The sequence below is a fragment of the Cuculus canorus genome, chromosome 11 (genome assembly GCF_017976375.1).
Source record: "Cuculus canorus isolate bCucCan1 chromosome 11, bCucCan1.pri, whole genome shotgun sequence".
In the NCBI taxonomy this organism is placed as follows: domain Eukaryota; kingdom Metazoa; phylum Chordata; class Aves; order Cuculiformes; family Cuculidae; genus Cuculus; species Cuculus canorus.
The window spans coordinates 1,641,233-1,662,260 of NC_071411.1; the positions used below are offsets into that span (position 1 = coordinate 1,641,233).

Genomic DNA, 21,028 nt, shown 5'->3' on the forward strand with positions numbered 1-21,028 from the left:
TGGGACCAACACAAAGCACAGCATAAGTAGTTCTCAGGAAGGTGGAAATGAAGAATGCTAAGTGAAAATATCTGAGCTCTCTGACTCAAGAGGCCAATGTTGCCTCGGTCCTACGAAATTTCACTGTAACACAGTTCAACAGCTGAGACTGTGCATCAGTGGTTGAAATAAAATCAGAAATCAGCAACATACACCACAAGCACATTGCAGTTACCAATATGCCAAACACTGTAAACGCAGACCCTTCAGAATTAAGTGTAAAAGCGTGCCAAGCTGATAAAGGCCAGCAGGAAAGAGTGAAAGCTGGCAAACAACTTTCAGTCTGCCCTAGAGCCTCTCTTTGCAGGAAGCATTCAACTGTCATCAGCACAAACAGTAAGTGAGGCACCAGGTTAGCTTAAGGAAGACATAGAAATGTTTTTATCTCCACCCATCAAATGTCACAACAAGACAAGGTTAAGGTTATTTAATGTTGTTTCACAGCAGAAGAATGGAGTAGAAAGCCAGAATATGCAGCTCAATCCTCCCACCCTGTCCCCCTCCATTTTCATCATATTCTTCACCTCACTACAATCCAGGTTAAGCTCCCTGAACCTCGTCCCTTCTCCTCTGCGGTTACGCACAGGGGCTCAGCAGGCAGCATCAACAATAACTTTGATCACAAACATCATCTCTGTTGATACCTGGCAGAGCCGTAAGGCTGTCGCATGAAGCTCAGATAGCATTCTTTTTTAAAGAGTTATCATACACCCTGCTGTTCAAACCAGGACTGTTTGTGCCTCCTTTGTTTAATGTGGCTGTATTCAAAATAGCCCCAATCTCCAAGGAAATAAGCACATGCAGAGAACACAGCCCAGTAAATCTCTTAGCAGACTTGACTACAAGAAATCTGAACTATGATTGACTCACTTTGACTTCATCCCAGTGGTCTTTATCCTCTTGCAGGACCCGTGCGGTATGAAGAGGAGTCGGTGGCACTGCCATTGATCTCTGAGAAAAGGAAAAAATACCAGAAGTGTTGTGCAACACCACATTATGGAAGAGACTGCTTGCTCTCCTATCTGTATGGGGGGCATAAAACATTATGCAACATCCTTTGTGGCCCTTATTATTCGTGCTTCCAATCACTCCAGAATCTAATCCACGTGTGTGGTAAGAAAGGACTACAGTCCCCACATAAATGTCTTTGAAGAACAAAAGGAGAGAGAAATCTGTGTTGAGTTTCTTTCCCTCTGCTCATTCCAGTCCAACCAGTAACACTGTGTTGGATACTTTTTTATGTACATTTTAGATTTTAACTACCATTTCACTGTTCATTAGCCAGCGCTTTAAAGTGGTTAATTTGACCTCTATCATCTAGGACTTGTTGTAAGAGAAGTTTTCTTGTACAGATACATTAACTAAGGTGACCCCAGCTGGCCAGGCTATAGCTTTATCAAGCACAGGTGGGAGGTGGGAAATGGCAATCCAGCAGACTGGCTTTAGTGGTGTCCCTCAGCAGGTGTTGAAGGTGCTACGTGCTGTCAGCTGCTCCTTGTTGAATAAGCCTTATCTACACGCTAACTAGAGGATTCCATGCTCCACATAAACTGCCAGTTTCCACAGTCCCCATCCATCTAACTGAAAAACTTCTGCCATCCATCTAACTGAAAACAAAAAAGAGAAAACATAACAAGGAAGACAAGAGGAGAGAGAAAGGCCCTCCTCCACTGTTTGTGTGAGGCACCTCCCCGTGCATATTCCCACTTTGGGATTTAGGAGAAGAAAAGGAAGAACACAAACATTCACCACAAGGGTCTTTCCCTCTCTCTCCTTCCACCTCAAGAGAACAACAGGTTCAGCAGATAAAATGCTGACCTGCTGGTCCTAGAGCGTTCTTCCAGGAGTGGGATCCCAGCAGAGCTCTCTGGCGCAGCAGCGGCTATAGACCTTGTCTCTAATCTCCTCCTTATTAATTGCTTATATGCATATTTCAAGCAGCATGTATCGCTGAAGGTGGAAGCTTCCTTAGCTATTAGGCACTTGTTCCATGAAACGCATCGCCTGCTGACTTCTGGAACACCTCCTTGGGCCTTCACACATTAAAATCTGCAGGTGTTTATTCTGAACAGCAGCTACATTTTTAGTTGGTTAAAAAAGACTTGGAAACATTGTCTAGGTTCTGTTCCAGTTCTGCAGAGCCTTCGTAACCCTAATCTCTCAGCTTTCACAACTCTAAATGAAGACATCTATCCGCTTCATCAATTCGATGTGACTCTAATTTCAGATCCTCAAACAGGCACTACAGAAATACTGACTATTAGGTTCTGCCCCTTCTTCTGAGGATCAGCATAGATGGAGAAAGCACCAAGACTGAACACGGCCTTCTACAAGTGATTCTGTTCCCAGCTGAGATTTTTTAGGCAGCAAGAACAAGACCAGTGCGTCCTCTTAGGCACAAATGTGAGAAGAATAATCCATTATTTTAAGTGACACCTGCAGAGCAGAGATGATATTCTGAAACTCAGCCTGATAACTCCTGGGATTCTTGTCTCTCCTTTGAAATAATCAGCACTGTATTATGTCTCTTTTTTGCCTTTTTCCCCAAAAAGTATTTTTTAAGGAAAAGTGAATTCAAGCAAGTCCTAGAACAAAACCTGAATCATTAATAGCTCTGAGTACCACCGCATCTGACAATCTCTTACAGGGCATGAAGCCAAGACCCTTGCTCCTCCTCCACGCGTTTCCAAACTCTGCCAGGGGTGAGAATTCCCTCTAAGCACAGGACCGTGTTCACACTAACCCAGCTCTGCACGATGGTGTCCGAGATCACTTATAACAGCTCTCTAAATCCTGCACCAATTAATTAAGTATATAGAGTTTATATTTCTACTTTTAAAAGGAGTAACACGTGCATCTGCCGCAGCACAACAGCAGCTGCCTGCTCGCAAGAGGATATAGATATACTCAGATTTTGCTTCCAAGGACTCTACCATGGGCATTTGTGTCCTCTGGTAACACCAAGGACAGTGGTTCTATAGGCAGATGACCCTCTGTAGAGGGCACTTAAGTTAATTAAGTTATTAACAGTAATCATCATTCTACTCCTGCTGTGCTGTGCAGACCTACATGTAAGTATTGCATGTAAGAATTCATCCTGCTCCCTTGTAGAAGAGATGTGGAACTCACGTTAATCCAAGGGTGATTCATGAACTGAGAAATTGTCATCCTCTCTGTTGGGTCAGTCTTGAGTAACTGTCGAATCAACTGTTTGGCTGAAAAACAGGACCAACATGGCATGACTGTGTTCCCAAACAACCTCAAGAACACAAAACACGCAGAATGAAGGAAGGCAACTCCAAACACGCACCTTTTGCTGTTACCATGCTAGGCCCGGTGTGGTGGGTTATTTAGAGAGGCAGAAAACATTCAAAACAAGAGGCAGGAAGGAAAGACAAAGGACATCTAACCTGTCTACATCACCAAACCAACTGTTCTGAGAGCAAGAACTTGAGACAAAGAGAAACATAGGAACAGAAAGCTGCCTGCTGACAGAAGGCAAGAAGCTTGGTATTATGGGCTGCATGAACGCCTAAGTTTTGAGAAATGATAAAAGAGAAAAATGGGCACAGGCTGTGGGGTAACAAAAGACAATAAACTTCTCTTTGACAAGTGAGAGGCTGCTAAAAGGACAACACAGTCAAAGAAATGGATCGCACCAGCAACCCACAGGTAAAACATGTTCCATGCTCATGTTCGTTAGCCCACGCTGCACACGCAACCGCGAGATCCAAGGGGGGATTAATGTGTCCCAAGATCACAGCATTATCCCATGATAATTTGATGCTGCTAACGAGCAGACAATAACAGGATGCTAACAATGCAATATAAAGGGCTTATTAGAAAAAGATGTGCCCACAAGCTGCTGACTTTCCTGTCCAATACGATAGCCAGGTGAGGCTTCCAGGTTATGAGACTGTCAGAATAAGGGGGAATCAAACCCATCCACCTTCCAGACTGGTTTGAGCCCATCCAGGTCACAGCTGAACAGCAGCAGCTTCTAGTCAATGGCCAATACAAAATAGATTGTTGACCTTGATTTAAGTGGTGGCTGGCAAGTTCCCACGTCAAAGAAGCCAGCATGAAAACTTCCCATCCTCGCTGGCTCACCAAGGAGGGCAAGGACTGAATGAGTACTTAAGACAGTTTGCCTTTCTTCCAACTCAGCTTGCATTGCCGCTGTCCTGGCAGTCTCCTTTCTCAGGATTAAAGACTTTTGTTTCCTTAATCTCAGCATTCACAAGCACTAGCTGGAATTTGAAAGAAAGTTTTCAGTAGTCATTTGCTTTTGGTAGTACTTAGGTTGCTGGCTGGTGTTGGAGTTGCCAATCATTCTCTATATCACTTTATAAAGAATTAATTTAAATTATACAAAAAAAAAAGGAAACAAAAACTAAGACGAGTTTTAGAAACAGTCTCTTGTCAGCACACTACCGCTGCACACCACGCACACACTCAGCAGCAGCACTGAGCACTGTTACCTTCCTCTGATACTTCTGCCCACTCTGGATTGGGAAACCCATATTGTCCCATCCGAATTCTCCTCTTCATCCCTGGAGAAATGGCTTGACCAGTGTTTGAGTAGAATGGGGGGAACCCACACAGGCTGAAAGAGCAGACAAAAGAACTCTTATAACTAGGAAAGTCCGCTCACCTCTTAAAAAGTCCCCTACAAGCTTCTGTTCTCCTGCAGGCTACATAATCCCAGTGACTAATTACTTTTAAGTGCAGATTTAATAACCTGTGTCCTTTTTCTGTTCATCGAGCCTCTTCCCAAACACTTACAGAATGTATGTGATGACACCCAATGACCACATGTCACACGATTTGTCATACTTCTCCGGACCAAGGACTTCTGGGGCTAAAGAAGATGAAAACCAGAAATTAACAGAGCATCAGACACATCCTTTGATCTCCATCACCTTAGAAGTAGCAGCACACTTGAACAAATATCAGAGGAACGGAAAAAATGCAACTCATTGGAAGAACTGGGTAGTGTTTTCTATTGACAAGCTTCTAAATACATCTAATGTAGCTTTAAAAAGGAGGAATGGAGCTGGCAAAGTGCCCTACTCTTCACCTTAGTGTCTGCTCAAGAGAGTGCTAAGATTACAGAGGAGCAGAAGGAGCTGTAGCTAAATGCGTGCAGGGAGACACTGTGCTGAGCGAGGCAGAAGCATATGTTCTGAAATCAGAACAGAAAGGACCTACTTGAGCTGTGATAAAATTTGATCGGTACCTGGGCAGGATGTGTTTAGCTCCAGGAGCTACAGAGCAATGCATTTTTCTTTGGCCTCCAGAGCATTAAATTTTTTCACTAAGCAATAAAATTATGGAGAGATCCATTTAGAGGGGATTGTTTTCCCCTGGGGCAAGTGAACTGGCAGGGAGCTTGATTTGGTAGGGAAAATTATTCTCTAAACATATGAGCAATCGTGCTGGTTTGTAAGAGGGTGTTGAGAAGGGGAATGTCAGCCTGTTTATATACAAGTATAAAGGCATAAAAACATAGAAGCGTAAATTCCTTAACATTTTATCCCTAATCCCAGCCGACAAAAATACAGAAAAAAGCATCCAAATAAAGATCGCTATTGTAATTCTCTGCTAGCGATTAATAACAGTATCTTCCAACACAAAAAAACTATAAAACCTTACATCGCAGAAAAGAAGTAATTCTTCAAATAAATTAAGGCCTTTTTCCTCCAAAGGAATTCCAGCCACACCATATGGCGAAAGGCTATGAACCCAAAGACCAAAGGGGACCAACTCTAAATCCAGTGCAGAAAGGACAGTCTGCTGGGGCAGTCACTATGCAGGGCTCTGTCTTTGGACAAAACGCAGGCCAAAATTCAGCTGTGATTTGATCACATCGGTGTTTTATTACTCATTCCTTCCCTTGCCGGCCCTAAGAAGCTTTAGAACCGAGGCAATACTCTCCACGGGTGTTTTATTGCACTGGTTAAGCTAAAGGAAGTTTTGTAAGGAAACATTCAAATTATCATGAAACTGAGTTCAAATGATGGCTGTTATTGCATCATTCAGAGAAAATATCAGGATTAATTCAAGTGTAATCAGAAGCAACATGTTCTCTCTCCTTGATCCTCATTTGCATCCCCTGCTAAGGCTCTTTCCTCTGCAACCAAGGAAGAAATGAGAGCACTGAGCTATGCTGGAACCAGGCGAGGTTTGGGTTGGATGCCAGGTTAAATCTGCAGAGAATGCCTCTTTGCATTACATCCACAACAGAATTCCCATCCATTTCTACAGTCCACAGGCCCGCTATAAGGGGAGGGATGACAGACTGAAACACCAAAGAAAAGCATCTTGAATTACTTACCCACATAATAAGGAGTGTAACAGGGGGTCTGCAGTGCATTTTGTACAGTGGTTTCTTTGGCAAAGCCGAAGTCTGTGAGTTTGAGTACCGTGTCCTTCTCTTTAGATGTGTAGAGCAAGTTTTCAGGCTGTAAGACCACCAGGAGAAAGGATAAGCTGAGCAATGAAGAAATCCTCTAAGGAGCTAAAAGGCCAGATCCTTCCCACTTGTCTGGATCCCCACCAGCATCTAGGTCTTACTTCTCTCACAGCAACGCCACACCAGGCAGAAAGCTCCCTCCCAACACGCAGCGTTTTTGCTCAGACCAAGGATCACCACCCTTCTCAGTATGGTATTGAGGAGACCAAATCACACAATTCTCCTCAGGTCCCGCGGGCGTCAAGCCTGGAACCTCTCCCTGCACTTACAAGGATTGTTCAGTCAGATCAACACCAGTTGACCTGAGAGCACTCTCTACCGCACAGAATTAGCTGTGGTGGAAGACAAGAGAAGCCATCAGCCAAACTCTCTGTCAGCAACAGACAATTCCATCAGAACTAACCCCTCCTTGCTCCCCTGTCCTCATCTCCTGAAACGCGAGTTAACCTCACTCTTGCTCCGCACTTCATAAAAGCTCTTCAAAACCACAAGTGGCACAGAGGGAAGCGCAAGCTCTTGCACACAAGAACAAGGTCAACAGCACATTCCAGAATCTGCAACCTGAATGTGTTTTCCAGTTTCTCAGTCATAAGGAAGCTGGGCCCTCTCCCATGCTAGTATTTAAGGACATAGAGAAGGAGGAAGAGCTTGAAAGAAAACAGGATTTAGGAGCCGTTAAGCAATTTGAACCATTTCTATGTTAGTTCATGGAGTGTGTTTGGGGCTAAGCGCTTCACTTCCTGGGCTGGTGATAGGCACTGGCACACAGCTCCACTAAAGTGAATGGATTTTTGGTTTCTGAACTGCTAAGTCATTTTTCAGGTCCTCCCTCATGAACCCTCAAACGTTGCCCTCCCTGAGAGCAAGCGATGGCAGCTCCCCCTGCAGCAAAACACGCAGGAGCAGCTGCAGAAATGCCTTGCTGCAGCGATCTTCTCAAAATATGACCCTACAAACCCTGACAAACCTCTACCGCAAGATTTGGGTACAAACTTTAGATAATAAAATACTGTTCTGTGCAGTAGTAACTGAGATCTTCCTATTTTCTCAAGTATTTATGTGTAGTATTGAAGTGGGTTGGCTACATGGAACTGGTGCGATTCCTCCCATATATGGAGCTTCTCCTGTTTCTCAAGGAGGTTTTGGGGTTTGTTTTGGGGTTTTTAGGCACCTATGATTCTGAAAAGAACTAATAACTCCCTAAGGCTGTCTATAGACGTACAGCATAGAGTGTAAGGTCACTTCAGGCAGCATTATTTTCTTGCTAATTAGCTGGATTGCAGTTTGGCAGCACCTCTTTAATTAACCATCTGACTGTCACCAGATTCTTCTGCATTCTGCGCACAACTGGAAGGCGTCACCACACATGAATATTCTGACCTTTGACTAGTTGCAAACTAGATGTGAACAGATTCCTTCTCATAGTAGCAGAGGAACACTTTGACCACTTGATTGTTCTCCCAGTTCTATTTAAACCACCACTGCCCACTTATTTGTCTGCCTTATGTTCTTTCCTCGCTGCCCAGACACCTTTAGGCCTCACCTTGACGTCTCTATGGGCAATGTTCATCGAATGCAGATACTGGATGGCTGTTCCGATGTCTCTCATTATCTCTGCAGCCTCTATAAATACAATTTTAGAGAAAGGTCACATTAATATTCCCACTGTAACTCAGGGACATGCTTGGGAATGCTTACGACTTACAAACAGCTTGCTGGAATACAGGGCTAGCGGCAAGACTAGAAAACCTAAAATTAGTCCCAACAGCTGTGTTTTGGCTTTGCAGGCAACCACACCCCCCGACTCCCCGGCTGCTCAGCCCTCTCCTGAGCAGGAATCGCAACGGAACCATTCAGACTTGTGGTTTTATATGAGCTCGTAAATTTGGGCTTCGATTTCCTCACCAGAAAAGCAGCAAGAGCAGAGCAGGTACACAAGCAATATGCAAGACTGTGAAGAAAAGGGCCCCAACCAGGACAGAGCTCCAATTGTCCAGGACGTGTCCTTGGCTGTCTGAGACAGAATCTTAACTTTCAGCTTCCAGTTCAGGCGTAATGGAAGATTTTATGAAAATAGAGCAAAACTATATAGTCATTTTAGGACAGGTCACGTCTTCATTCCTCACTGCCTGTAGAAGATTTTGCTCAGAAGAAACAAAATCAACAGCTCTATTCTGCAAATCGAAATAATACATTTAAGAAATTTAATGTAACCCCAGTGGGAAATTCTAGCGGCAGGTGAGCTGCCCTGCAAGAGCAGTAAGAGTCTGGAAAAGCTCAGTTACACGGGGAAAGGTTTCGGAGCAGGGAGGAGCAACATTCCCATTGGTCCGAGTGAGCAATCCATTATGTCCCCATCGACAGCAAAATGGAATCGGCACCTTCAGCCTGATCCTCTGTCTCCTACAGGGGCAGAAACCTCAGCCACAGTCGTAAGAGAGAAGGTAGAAAATCCGGTACTGTGACCTGCAATCCTTTCTCACATGGCTTGAGATTGAAGTTACACAACCCCAAGCAAGGACAGTCAGAAGGCAGAAACACTGAAGAAACCGTGCACAACCTCCTCCGCCCGGCCCAGGCCAAACCCCTGGCTCCTAATGGGAAGTTGTGGCTGATCCATAAACAGCCAGCGAAGTCAGGGAATCCAGAGGCACAGGGCTCATTTATCTCAGGAATGGATGAAGGTGATTTTCTTGTTTAACACTCCCAGATGATTCTCAGAAAGCATTTAGAGTATGGTACAATGCCATTTAATGTTGAGAAATCATGTTTTCAGCAGAGTGGAGTCACTAATGATCACAGAAGCAGTTTCCCCCTGGAATCTTGTATTTTAGAGAGGAACTAATGAAGTCCCTGAAATGGCTTTTCCCCTACATGAGCCTCAAACCACTTAAAGGATTCACCCCAGGCGAGGAAACACAGGATCAGAAAAAGCCTGTCCTCTACACCAGACTGGCAAAACAGACAGATAATTTACAGTCTTAGGTTTAATTTACAATAAAAACAGTCAGATAATTTACAATCTTGGGTTCCTTCTTCTACCCACTTTGCCACCACACCAGTTAACGGCCTTCTCGCTCCTGGGCAGAAACAAGCTCTTGTCTGCTGTGAATGGGTGAGGGGAACCGGAGTGAAGCCCACCTGCAGCACACAGCAAACAATAAACCGCAACGGCCATTCCACCGCAAGCTCCGTCACTGACTCATTGCGGGTCTTTAAACCCGCACGCAGCCCCTGTTAGAGGTGAGCAGCGTGGCCAATGACACTGCCCTTCAAGCAGTACTTTAAAACTCTTGAATAAGAGCTGTTCCATCAAATGTGATTTGCTCGCTATATTCATCACCTAACAGTCCCGCTGGGCACAGTGACGCTGCTTGAGGGACAGCCAGAAGAGAAGTCACAGCAGGAGCTGCATTGGTTGGGTTAGAGGCGGCCTGGCAGGAGACCAGGGACTGGAGCAACAGAGGCTGAGGTGGTTCAGGAATGAAGCAGCCAAGCAGACTTGTAAGAAGAGTTTTCCTCTAAGCCTTCCAAGCTGTGCCTGAATTTGGCTAATTCTGGTAATTTCTGATTTTCAGGAACTCCTATAAATAACTGTTTAATACAGAGTTGGACAGAAAATTAAATTAAAAAAAACCAACAAAACCAAAAAAATAGCAGACAAAAGTCAAATCAAAGAAAACTTCCTCTATGGGAACGAAGCAAGGGGACAGAGGAAGGAAGAAGAAATCTTTCTCAAGCTTTAAAATTCAACTTGTGTTTATTCACCTCTCTCAGTGAAAGCTTGATCTCCTCTCTCCTGGATCCTGCTGAACAGCTCTCCCCCCTCCATGCTGAAATAACACAGAAAAAAAAAACATTACGTGAGCAGAAAAGATCAATTTAACACTTGACTGTGCATCCACACAATCTCACAGAACCACGGCAGGAACGGATTAGAAGACATCACAGGTCTCCTATGCCAATGCTTTCTAAACATCACACGCATTTGAATCAATGCACAAAGCCACTCTGATATGGAATTAACAGAAAACTAAACAAGACCAGGGAATTCCGATGCTTTCAGTTTAACATACCCTGTCACAAGGGACAGCTGAGAAGTCAGCCTGGCACTGGGGGCTGACAGTAATCTTGGTTTATCTAAGGGCTGGAGATGAAGAGAAAAAGAAGGAAGGAAGCAAAGATACTGAAAAGGATTATTAATTTATCCCCAGAGAAGAAGACAATAACTGTGGCGTTACAGATCAAGAAGAAAACAGGAGAAGTTAGTCAAAACAGTAGCAGAAAGAATCATGTCAGATAAGAGGATTTACATCTGAAATTGGAAGCCAATTACGATCACAGCACATCATATTTGTAGAGACATATCTTTCAAGATTGTATTAATTAGTCAATGCTTTAATGAAGACAATTGTCATGGAGTACAAGGAAAATGTATTGTCTGGTTAAGGTTCCTCATTTTCCCATCGCATAAGATACCGGAGCAGCTCTACGCTTCCTGCCAGCTCCATAAAGACTGTGAAAGGTTTGCTGTGCAAATAAAAATCATGCTGCTGAAGAAGCTTCCCCACTTCTTCCCAGCGCCAAGACTTTCTCCCACTCCCTCTAAGCCCTCAAAGAGCCAGACTGGGCTGGGCTGGGCTGGGCTGCCACTGATCCGTACCATTCCATGACAATGAGGAGGCATCTCTTCCCATGATGTATGTTCTCATAAACATCCAGGACGTGGACAATGTGGGGACATCCTGATGCTCTCCAGTGATATTCTACTTCCTGACGGGCTTTGGGGTTGTCATACAGGAGCTGTGAAGAAACAGGAGAGAGCAACATCACTGAGGCAGCACCATTCTGCTTTCGACTGGCATCTCCGTGCATTTGAGCCCAAAGACGGTGGCAAAGGCTGCTCTTGGCACTTTCTCCAGCCACAGGATCCCAGTCCATCACAAGACTTTCCCTATCTTCGGGCTGTCCAGATTCCTAGATCGAGGGCTACAGAAACACCTGGTCCTCTGGAACTGAAGGACCTCGAGTGGCAGCAGGGAGAGATTTGGAATCAGAGATGTAGGCGGACCTATCGCACCCACCTCGGCATGGGAAACAGCAAGTTCTTTTTCCTACTCATCTGCAGTACTTGCAAACAGGGGAGAATCCCTCTGCTAAGGACAAGCACCCTCCCGCCTGCCCCTCAGCTGCTGGGAGGACAGACCTGTAGGTGCAATGCAAACCCCTGAAGCTCAGTGAGATGTAAAACAATACAGACTTTCTCACCAACTCCAAATATGCTGCTTAAACACTACACACATTTCTGACCCCAGAAAGGGACTTTTGGCTATCGAGATGAACTTCTTTCTGTGTCACATGCAAGGCGAGTTTATTTTAAAGGCGCTAATCTCTAGAAGGGTGGCAAGAGCTCATCTTTCCTGACCCTGCAACCTCGCACACCAGAAATGCGTCCCTTCCCACTTGAAGAACTGCTCTGTGTCAGACTCTGCAACAGGAGCACAGTGCTGAATCATCCCCTCTCCTCTCTGCCTCGTCTCTCCAGATGCCACTAACACCTTGTGACAGAGATGCTCTCTTTATCGCACATTTAGACAGTTCCTACACAATACGGCTGCGATCTGAGTTTGATACTTTACACTGTATAGTAATAATCATTGTAATGATGGAGCAGCAACAAAATTGATGCTACAGAAAGCATCGTTGAATGCATTGAAACAGAATGAGAAGCAAGCAAAGAGCAATCATCTCCGACCTATTCTCTGTAGAAAAAGACAATTACAACAAAGAGGAGGAACTGTTTTCAAACAGGCGAACAAGAAGTGAAGCTCCTCTCACTCACGTTTGCTCTCAGGTCCCAGGCAAAACACAACTGCAGGGTAACGGCTGAAAACAAGTATTAACATCTAACCTGTCATTAGACACCTGTGAATCAGGCCAGGAAAACGAGATTGCTTTTCCATCCAGCCGCCAAACGAAGGCACCAGTGGTGTCACAGGCACCTCTCAATGCAGGGAAACACGGGATTTAAAGGGCACAAGAAGGAAGTGGCAAATTCTGGTTGCTTTACTGACTCCAACACAATTTGCATCACTGGGAAAAAAGGCTTACACTTTGCTGCTTCACCATCCCTTTCAGCAAAGCAGATGCAATAACACAGCAGGAAGGGCTCCTAACACTTTATGAAGTGCTGGAGAAGCGCTTGGGAGCGACTGGGCAGAAGGTAAGGGGCTTCACATCTTTTCCAGGCTGCGAATAGGAAAAGGTGACAAGTGCTCCCCTGCCAAGCTCACATTTCTGTGAAGCACAGAGAGACTGCAGAAGGGGACGAGCGGCCTCCGGAGGGCTGCGGGCTCCTTAGCCAGATGGGCAGGGAGCATCACCTCCGTGACCACCCTCCAGCTCTGCTCCAAAGGCTCCAGCACAACACCAGATTTTCAGCGGTGCAAGGAGCTGAAGAAGCTTTCATGCGGAGTTCAATGCCCTCGCAGCCAACCTACTTCTTCTACAGCTGCCGTTCTGCACCCAGAGCACACTCGTTACAGATCATCCGCCTCTTCCTTCCTGCTCCAGCCTGGCTACGGCCTCATTTCCAACACAAATAACTTCCTAAAGAAAGAGATGGCTCCACTTTGGATAAAAAGCCCATTAGGGAGTCCAAGTGCAGTTGCTCTGCTCCTTTCAGCCATCAGCCCATTCAGCAGCTTTCCCTCCCCAGTCTCTGTGTCCCAGCTCAGCAGGACTGTCCATCAGCATTTTCCCCTCTGCCCGTCTCCGTTTGGGCAGCTGCCTGGAGGCCTCCTGAAGAGTTCATTAAATTACACGTGCATCAGTGAAGCCCAAGCACCCTCAGCACTAACTAACCAGGCTGGTTAGAAAAGCATTACAGGGTTTACCGCTAGGATATCACTGGATTAATGCCACTTCTGAGCAGGACACTTCAAAAACCTTCTCACCTCTCCAGTGCTACTAATTAGACACAACCTTTCTCTTTACTAACGTGAACTGCACTATAATCTGTATCTTATGTTTCCAGAAGCTTTGTTTTTCATGTTTGTACCAACTGCTTATGAAAATCATTTCACAGAACTGACTTCTCACTCTCTAAAGAGCTTTTACGGGGCATTTTGATAGACACAAGGATGCTGCAGTCTCTTTTCCCTACAAGCAAGCTTCACGCACTCCTTAGTGCCAAGCCTGAATCTACTCATGTCAAGACGACACCTGGAGAAGCACAGAAATGAGGATGCAAAAATAAAGAGCAGACACACATCCCAAGCAGCATCCGCTACATCAGCCAACCATTAACCTTTGGATTCCTCCTTATCAGTCTCAAAAATAAATTCTTTTCCTTATGTCTAAACCTGGAGCCATAACCGTACCTTTCAAGACACCTTCAGGACACAAACACCTGTTAAATGAAAGCCAGGCAGGGCTGAAAGCACCAATTTCTACAAAATTTAGGTCCAATTTAGAAAGACAGACTGGAATTCAAGACCTGTGGTTAAATTTAAACTTGTAAAAGACAAAAATGGACATTCTGGCATCTTCCTGAGGCTGAAGACAGCCTGTGCTCCTCCTGCTGCAGTAGCTTTGAGGAGAATACAACCAGGATCCCCTGACATTCCACACAAGCGCAGAGGTAGCCGTGAACAAAGGAGTAAGTTTGCCAGTAGTGCTGGTTTGAGAGAAGAACAGCTTTGACAAACAGCACCAGCTCAAGGAGCCCCGAGTCATGCCCCGAGTTCCCACACAGTTCAGCCAAGTGGCAGCTTCCAGCATGGGCTGTGGCAGCATCATGAACCAACTGAACCTCAGAACAAGACAAATCCTGGGCTGCACCCACAGCAGTGGGACCAGCAGGGCGAGGGACGGGTTTCTGACCCTCTGCTCTGCTCTGGTGAGACCTCACCTGGATGGAGTCCTGTGCTCAGTTCTGGAGTCCTCAGCGCAGGAAGGTCATGGAGCTGTTGGAGTGAGTCCAGAGGAGGCCACGGAGATGATCCGAGGGCTGGAGCACCTCCCATACGAGGACAGGCTGAGAGAGTTATTCACTCGCACCAATTCTAGGCTCAGAACTCTCCTTCAACAATCAGTTTTATAACGTCTACACTATTTTCCTCACAGGAGGGCTTCCCATTATTAAATCAGAAATGGGACCAGCAGAAACTTTCAGTCCTAGGAGCTCTCAATGCGTAATACTGATACACAGGCACTTAGACACAGCTTTAGTTATCTTTCTAACTGGGAAAGAGCTTCTTTTCAGGCATAAGTGGGTAAATGTCGAACTTCTTTGGCTTTCTTTCCCCTTTGCACGCAGCTGTTAGAAAAATGCTGAATCCTACAAATCATCCTTGGAATCTAAATTCACGCTGATGCACAAACTAACACCATTTGCTGCAGAGCGGCTCTTCCAGCCGTTCTTTGTTCAAGGGGGGTAGATGGCAAAAGGAGCCTTTGGTAATGTTTCTTTTATCTCCTCCCTTCTCTATGCTACAAAATAAGAGGGGGTAGAAAAAAAGAGCTGTCACTATGGCTTTGGACGCTTTGTCTTTTATTACATCCTGATTATTTGCACTACATCGATTAATGCAATGTTAACAATCTTTATCTCCTTCCAGATCTCTTCCTAAGGGATAAAGCCACCCTTTGTGGTAGGATGCTCAAGGAATTGAAATTACCAAGGAAGGTTTTCCTCTCCCCGCAGCAGCAGCGCCGGGCAGGCAGGCTGCAGCAAGAGGCAGGGCTGCACCTTGCTGCCGTGGCAGCCCGGCAAGCAGGGAAATCCACACCTGAATCTCAAAGAAAGTATTGAACTCGTTCTTAAAGTAAAAAATAGAACAAATTCCCGCTCGAATTATTTAGCACTGAAACATCAGCCTACAGACAAAGGACAAAAGCAGGGCAGGCACAGGCGGGTCATTGCTAAATCATCACTTGACTTTTCTGCTTTTACTTCAAATCCAGTCTAGGCAGTTAGAAATTAAACCTGCTTGGAGGCTTTATTAGAAAAGCCTTCCCGGTTCCTGCAGCACTGTCCCAGCTGCCCCCACAATCGACATTAATCGGTGTCCCCACCAGCGCCCCGGTGGCCAGCCAGGCCCAGGGGTGTGTTGCTCCAAGGTTATAATGGAGCCCAGCCAAGCAGCACAGATTTCCAACGCTTCTCCCTGTGGAACCCAATCCTTTCACCCAAGCCCAATGCCAGGCTGGGCAGAGAACGGATTGAGAGCAGCCCTGAAGAGAGGGACTTAGGGTGCTGGCACTCAGTATGACTCTACAACCTGAGGTCAATAAATGAGACATCCCACTATTAATTCTCTAATTACACATGCATCTTGCCATGCGCTCTGCAAAGGTCAACTGTCTTTGCTCATAAATGTTAGTGGAGATACGGCAAACAACTGAAATAGCAGAGCAGTGGGCCAGTACACTTTTCATCCAAAGGTATTCCCTTGCACACACGAAGTTCGCACAAAAGGCTCCACCGCTGCCGTGGGCAGCTTCTTCCCGTGCTTCACCAAGCTTTCAGTACAGACTTCTTTCCTACTATCCAGTTGAAACCTCCCTGGCGCAATGCGAGGCCATTTCCTCTCGTCCTATCTCTTGTTACGCAGAAGAGACCAGCACCCACCTCGCTACAACCTCCTCTCAGGAGGTTTCACACAGTTCTTGGGAATCTAAGAGGAGGGACTCCAGGCAACATCACGTCAAACACTCATTCCTGGAAGCTGTCACCTGTACAAACTAGACTCATCTTCAAAAATAAAACAATCCCCTAAAATCTTCAGGAACCATATCTTTAAGATTTCTCCAGTGCTTTAAATCACTGCTATACATGTTTTCACACTCATGTTTGTGCAAGCTTTGCTGCTGGCATCTTCAAGCAAGGATCTATATTTCTAAGTCACAAGTCAGTAGATTGCTCAGTGGCTGATAGTTTAAGGTGCATCAGGCATGAAGATTCTTGGAATTCCTTACTGTGTACAGCAGAGATGCGACAGAGAATGATGTGAGTGAATGGAAACAAAACCACGCACCATTCAGCAGAGGCTGGAAACGCAAAGGAAGAGAAGGAGAAAAGTAAATTGCTCTCTCTAGACTTCTTGTGCTTATTTTGTCTGAAAGTATATTCTAAAGCCAAGTAAACTATTACATGGGAAAGGAAAGAAAGAAACTGCGGGAAGGTGGAATTCAACAGATGGAGGCAACACAAGCAAGTGTCAGCGCAGTACAACTGTAATTTACGTTGCAGTTCTCACAGCTTCATTCTGCCTGGTGCGGTAGCTCAGCCACCGGGGTGACGGCGCTGCCTCGCCAGAACAGCACCACCCAGCAATCCAGAGACGACTTTTCTCCCAAGCCCCACAGCACACTGCTGGCGCAGCTAATGCTTTACAGCACTCCCAACTCGATTAAGCGCTCTTTAATATCCAAGACCCTGGAAAACACACGTTTCCTAGAACACAACCAGGAGCTGTCAGTTCATACACAGCCTAGTGGTCCTCCCAGTTCCTTGCAGACACCATCAAGAACCACCACGCAAACCACTTTTAAGGACGATCTCCTTACCCACAAATGCCCCATCTCTCTAATCCATACTCCTCGTGGGCCACCGCTCCCCTTGGTCCATCCAAACCTGGTGCGTTATTCGCCTGCTGGAGCACCAGATACTGAGAGATTCCCCTTTCACAGCCAAGAACTGCCAGCCCCAACGAGCCCTGCTCCCAGCTACTCCAGTTCTGGAATCCTCAACATAAGAAGGATATGGAACTGTTGGAACGAATCCAGAGAAGGCCATGGAGATGATCTGAGGGCTGGAGCCCCTCTGCTGTGGGGACAGGCTGAGAGAGATGGGGTTGTTCAGCCTGGAGAAGAGAAGGCTCCGGGGAGACCTTGGAGCAGCTTCCAGTGCTGAAAGGGGCTCCAAAAAGGGGAGGGGCTCTTGATCAGGGAGTGCAGGGAGAGGATGAGGGGAATGGCTTTAAATTAGAAAGGGGAAGATTTAGATTAGACATTAGGAAGAAATTCTTCACAATGATGGTGGGGAGGCCCTGGCCCAGGTTGCCCAGAACAGTGGGGTTGGATGGGGCTTGGAGCCCCTGATCCAGTGGGAGGTGTCCCTGCCCATGGCAGGGGTTGGAACTGGAAGAGCTTTGAGGTTCCTTCTAACCCAAACCATACTGTGATTCTATTCCATGTAAACAGATTTTGTTTCCCCTAAGCTCCAAAGGGCAGGGAACAGCTTTCCATTTTATTGCTCACTTTACTTTAGTTTTTAGCCTCCCTCCAAAGATTTTCCCTGTACCAGGATACACTGTGGAGGGAGAGGTGGGAGCAGAGGGCTCCCTCCCCAACACCCAGGTTCCATTTCTTTGACAGCTGTTAGAGAATGCCTCACATTTCCGGCCCCCAGGTGACAGAAAGCAGTCAAACACCACGGAAGCAGAACAGAGGAGGTGAAATGGAAGAGTGTTATAACAAAATCAAGAGCATTTCCTTCGCATTCCTAAAGAGCTTTCCTCTCCAGTCCTGCACTGTGTTGGCTGCCTTATGACTACACGTGGAAAAGGAAGAGGAGGATCATCCCGAGAACATTTGGAAGCCTAATATCTTGGCTACAGCGGTCCCATGCTGAGGACCACACAAGGGTTGTAGAAATGAGATGTAGCAAAAACACTAGCTGAACGAAAATCACACCAGGAATTTCAATCCTTTTCATCTTTCCAAGCTGAAGCATCCATCCGTTTCCCTCTCTCAAGACACTGTCCCTTCCCTCCCGCTCCCTGCAGCAGTGTCTGCTTGTGGTACACTGCACTGCTGGCTCTCTTCCACAAGCCAGCGTGCCTGCGAGAGAGAAGTCTGGGCTGGAGGAAGGGGGAGGAGGGAGCAAGAAAGCCGAGGCAATGGAGAAAATGGACTCGGAAGACCTTTCTGGCCTAAAGTCACCTGCCTGATTCCAAGTAACGTTAGTACCATGGAAACAGCTGCCCCACGGAAGCGTTAATGACTTCCGAGGTGATGATTTCACAGAAGGAACGTGCCATCCGGCATCATTCTCCTTGACATGACACATCAGGGAATCGGGAAAACATACCCACAAAAAGCCATGTTAGCAGGGAAGCAGATTGTGCGAGCCGTGCAGCTGCTGGCCTCGCAGCAGAGCCGATCCACCGCCGCGCCAGAGCCCATCCAATAGCTTTGTTCTCGCGCAGACACAGCCACCCAGCTGTTTCCCGGACTGTGCTGCGGGTACAAACCCCAACAAACACCTGGCATAAGACAACGAGACAAAGATATTTCAATCCCAGGATCCAACAGTGCTTTCTGGCACTTCAAAGATGAACTATAAAGGTTTCATTCTGCAAAACCATCGGATTTAAAGATTACTGAGAAACAGATTATAAATATTATAGGGTGTTGAGGATTCAGTTCAGAGCTCATCTAGGCCACATTTGATAACAGCATCTCCCTTAGCTAATCAAACCTTCAAAAAAAGCACTTGTGGTTGCCTGTCGCAAAGTTCAGGATGTCAAAACAACAGTCACAGAATCATGGAATCATAGAATAGTTTGGGTTGGAAGGGACCTTAAAGACCACCCCATTCCAACCCCCTGCCACAGGCAGGGACACGTCCCACTAGATCAGGCACACTCCCCTTGGCCGCCCTCCACGCTGGCAGCCCGCAAACACCGTTGCCATAGATTCCCTTATTATCGATAAGCTGTTGCGTTCAGTGTGTGCTTATTATTTACTGTGCCTTTAGCTCAGACATCCCATTGTCAGGGGTTTATTATCTGGGTAAGGTTCACAGCGAAATCCAACACATGAAAGAAAACAGACATCACACGCACAATCCCGTGTCTCCGCCCGAGCCTCTCGTCTCACCCACAATACCCTAATACGGACTCTGCGCCGCTCGGGACACACAGGGCCGTGGGTTTAACCACACCAGGCGATGTTTGGAATTTTCCAGATACATTAATATTCTTTCATACAGCTGAGCTGTCAAAGCTCTGCCACTGAAAACTGACAACGGCAAACAGCCTCTATGGGTTATTTTCCGAGCAGGACCATTTGCAGAGCTTGCTGTAACCCCTGCCCACACCTCGAAGCGCCTGTAAAAGGAACCATGCAGCGGTGTAAACACCCGAAGTTCTGATCCAAACTGCACAATGAGGAAAGTGGTGTAAAACAAAGTAAAGAAAAAGAAATGAAAGTTGAATCCTCCTTTTCACATATCCCGTACAAAAAGAAAATCAGCCATAAAGCAGGCAGGGCCCTGGCCGTGGTTTGCAATGGAAAGGCTGCGGTGGCAGCGGGGAAGGGCGGTGATCTGCTCTCACCCTGCCAATGAAGAGCACAAACACCCCTGCCAGCACCGAGGCTCGCAGCAGCGCTTATTGGAAGCGCCAGCGCTTTTGTAGCGAATTGGATGAACCCTGACGCAACAAATACAACGAAGGACCTGCAAACACAGCTGCACAGAAAGTTCTTTAAATTTTAAATGCTGCCGTGCTGTCATTAATTAATCCCCCAAAGGAATAAACTATATCAGTCTGCATAATTCTCAGTATTCTACTTCTGCCCATTTCTCCCCTCTGCTGGAGAGCTGCGTGTCTCCCACTCTGGTTTGATTTCGTAACATCGTATTGATTACTTTACTCTTATTATTCCGTACCTTTCACTTCTACTTGAAAATCACCTACAGAAGGCGAGCAACCAACAACCTCACACAGCCCTCACCATCCTTTACTGTAGCTCCATCATTTGCTTTGCCCCAACTCAGCCTCATTTTCTAGGAGGACTGGTAGGAGTAAGGAACAAAAGGTTTGAAGAAAAGATGTTCTAACTTTACCAATGCCTGCTTGATTCGATCATCAGAACTATCTTTATTACACGAAACCATGCCACTACATTGCTACTAAAAACCAGGGATGGGGCAGCCCCCACTGCTCTGGGCACCCTGGGCCAGGGCCTCCCCACCCTCAGCGTGAAGAATTTCTTCCTAACATCTGATCTAAATATTCCCCCTTCCAATTTAAAGCCATTCCCATTTTTCAATCACTCCAGGCCCTGGAAAAAGTCCCTCCCCAGCTTTCCTGGAGCCCTTTCAGCACTGGAAGCTGCTCTAAGGTCTCCCCGGAGCCTTCTCTTCTCCAGGCTGAACAACCCCAACTCTCAGCCTGTCCTCATACGGGAGGTGCTCCAGCCCTCGGATCATCTCCGTGACCTCCTCTGGACTCGCTGCACCAGATCCATGGCCTTCTCCGAGGCTCCCACAGGAGCACTCGAATCAAACAAAAGAAGTGGGCAAATTTCAGCACATTCTGCCGGGTAAAATCCTCACCTAACCAAGTTTTCCTCCTCACGCATTTGGCAGGTTTTAAGCTGCAGAGTATAATCCTGTGTAGATCTACAGGAAAATGTCAATGTCAAACCTGGAACGCAGACCTCATGGGCCAGGTGCTAACTGGCAGTCCCTGGGGTCACCAGAAGCACAAAGGCAGCGTG

At 46.4% G+C, this 21,028-nt stretch overlaps 1 protein-coding gene across 3 annotated transcripts in view; it reads right to left on the reverse strand.

Moving 5' to 3' along the window:
* MAPKAPK3 (MAPK activated protein kinase 3) overlaps positions 1-21,028 on the reverse strand; it is an 87,071-nt gene that overhangs the window by 1,999 nt on the left and 64,044 nt on the right. For all 3 annotated transcript variants that reach the window (XM_054076113.1, XM_054076112.1, XM_054076111.1), the window contains exons 3-10: positions 11,178-11,317; positions 10,283-10,347; positions 8,058-8,137; positions 6,377-6,503; positions 4,825-4,900; positions 4,521-4,645; positions 3,169-3,254; positions 910-990 (exon numbers count right to left, since the gene is read on the reverse strand). In XM_054076113.1, the coding sequence (XP_053932088.1) occupies positions 910-990; positions 3,169-3,254; positions 4,521-4,645; positions 4,825-4,900; positions 6,377-6,503; positions 8,058-8,137; positions 10,283-10,347; positions 11,178-11,317 (780 nt within the window). The remainder of the gene's footprint in view (positions 1-909; positions 991-3,168; positions 3,255-4,520; positions 4,646-4,824; positions 4,901-6,376; positions 6,504-8,057; positions 8,138-10,282; positions 10,348-11,177; positions 11,318-21,028) is intronic.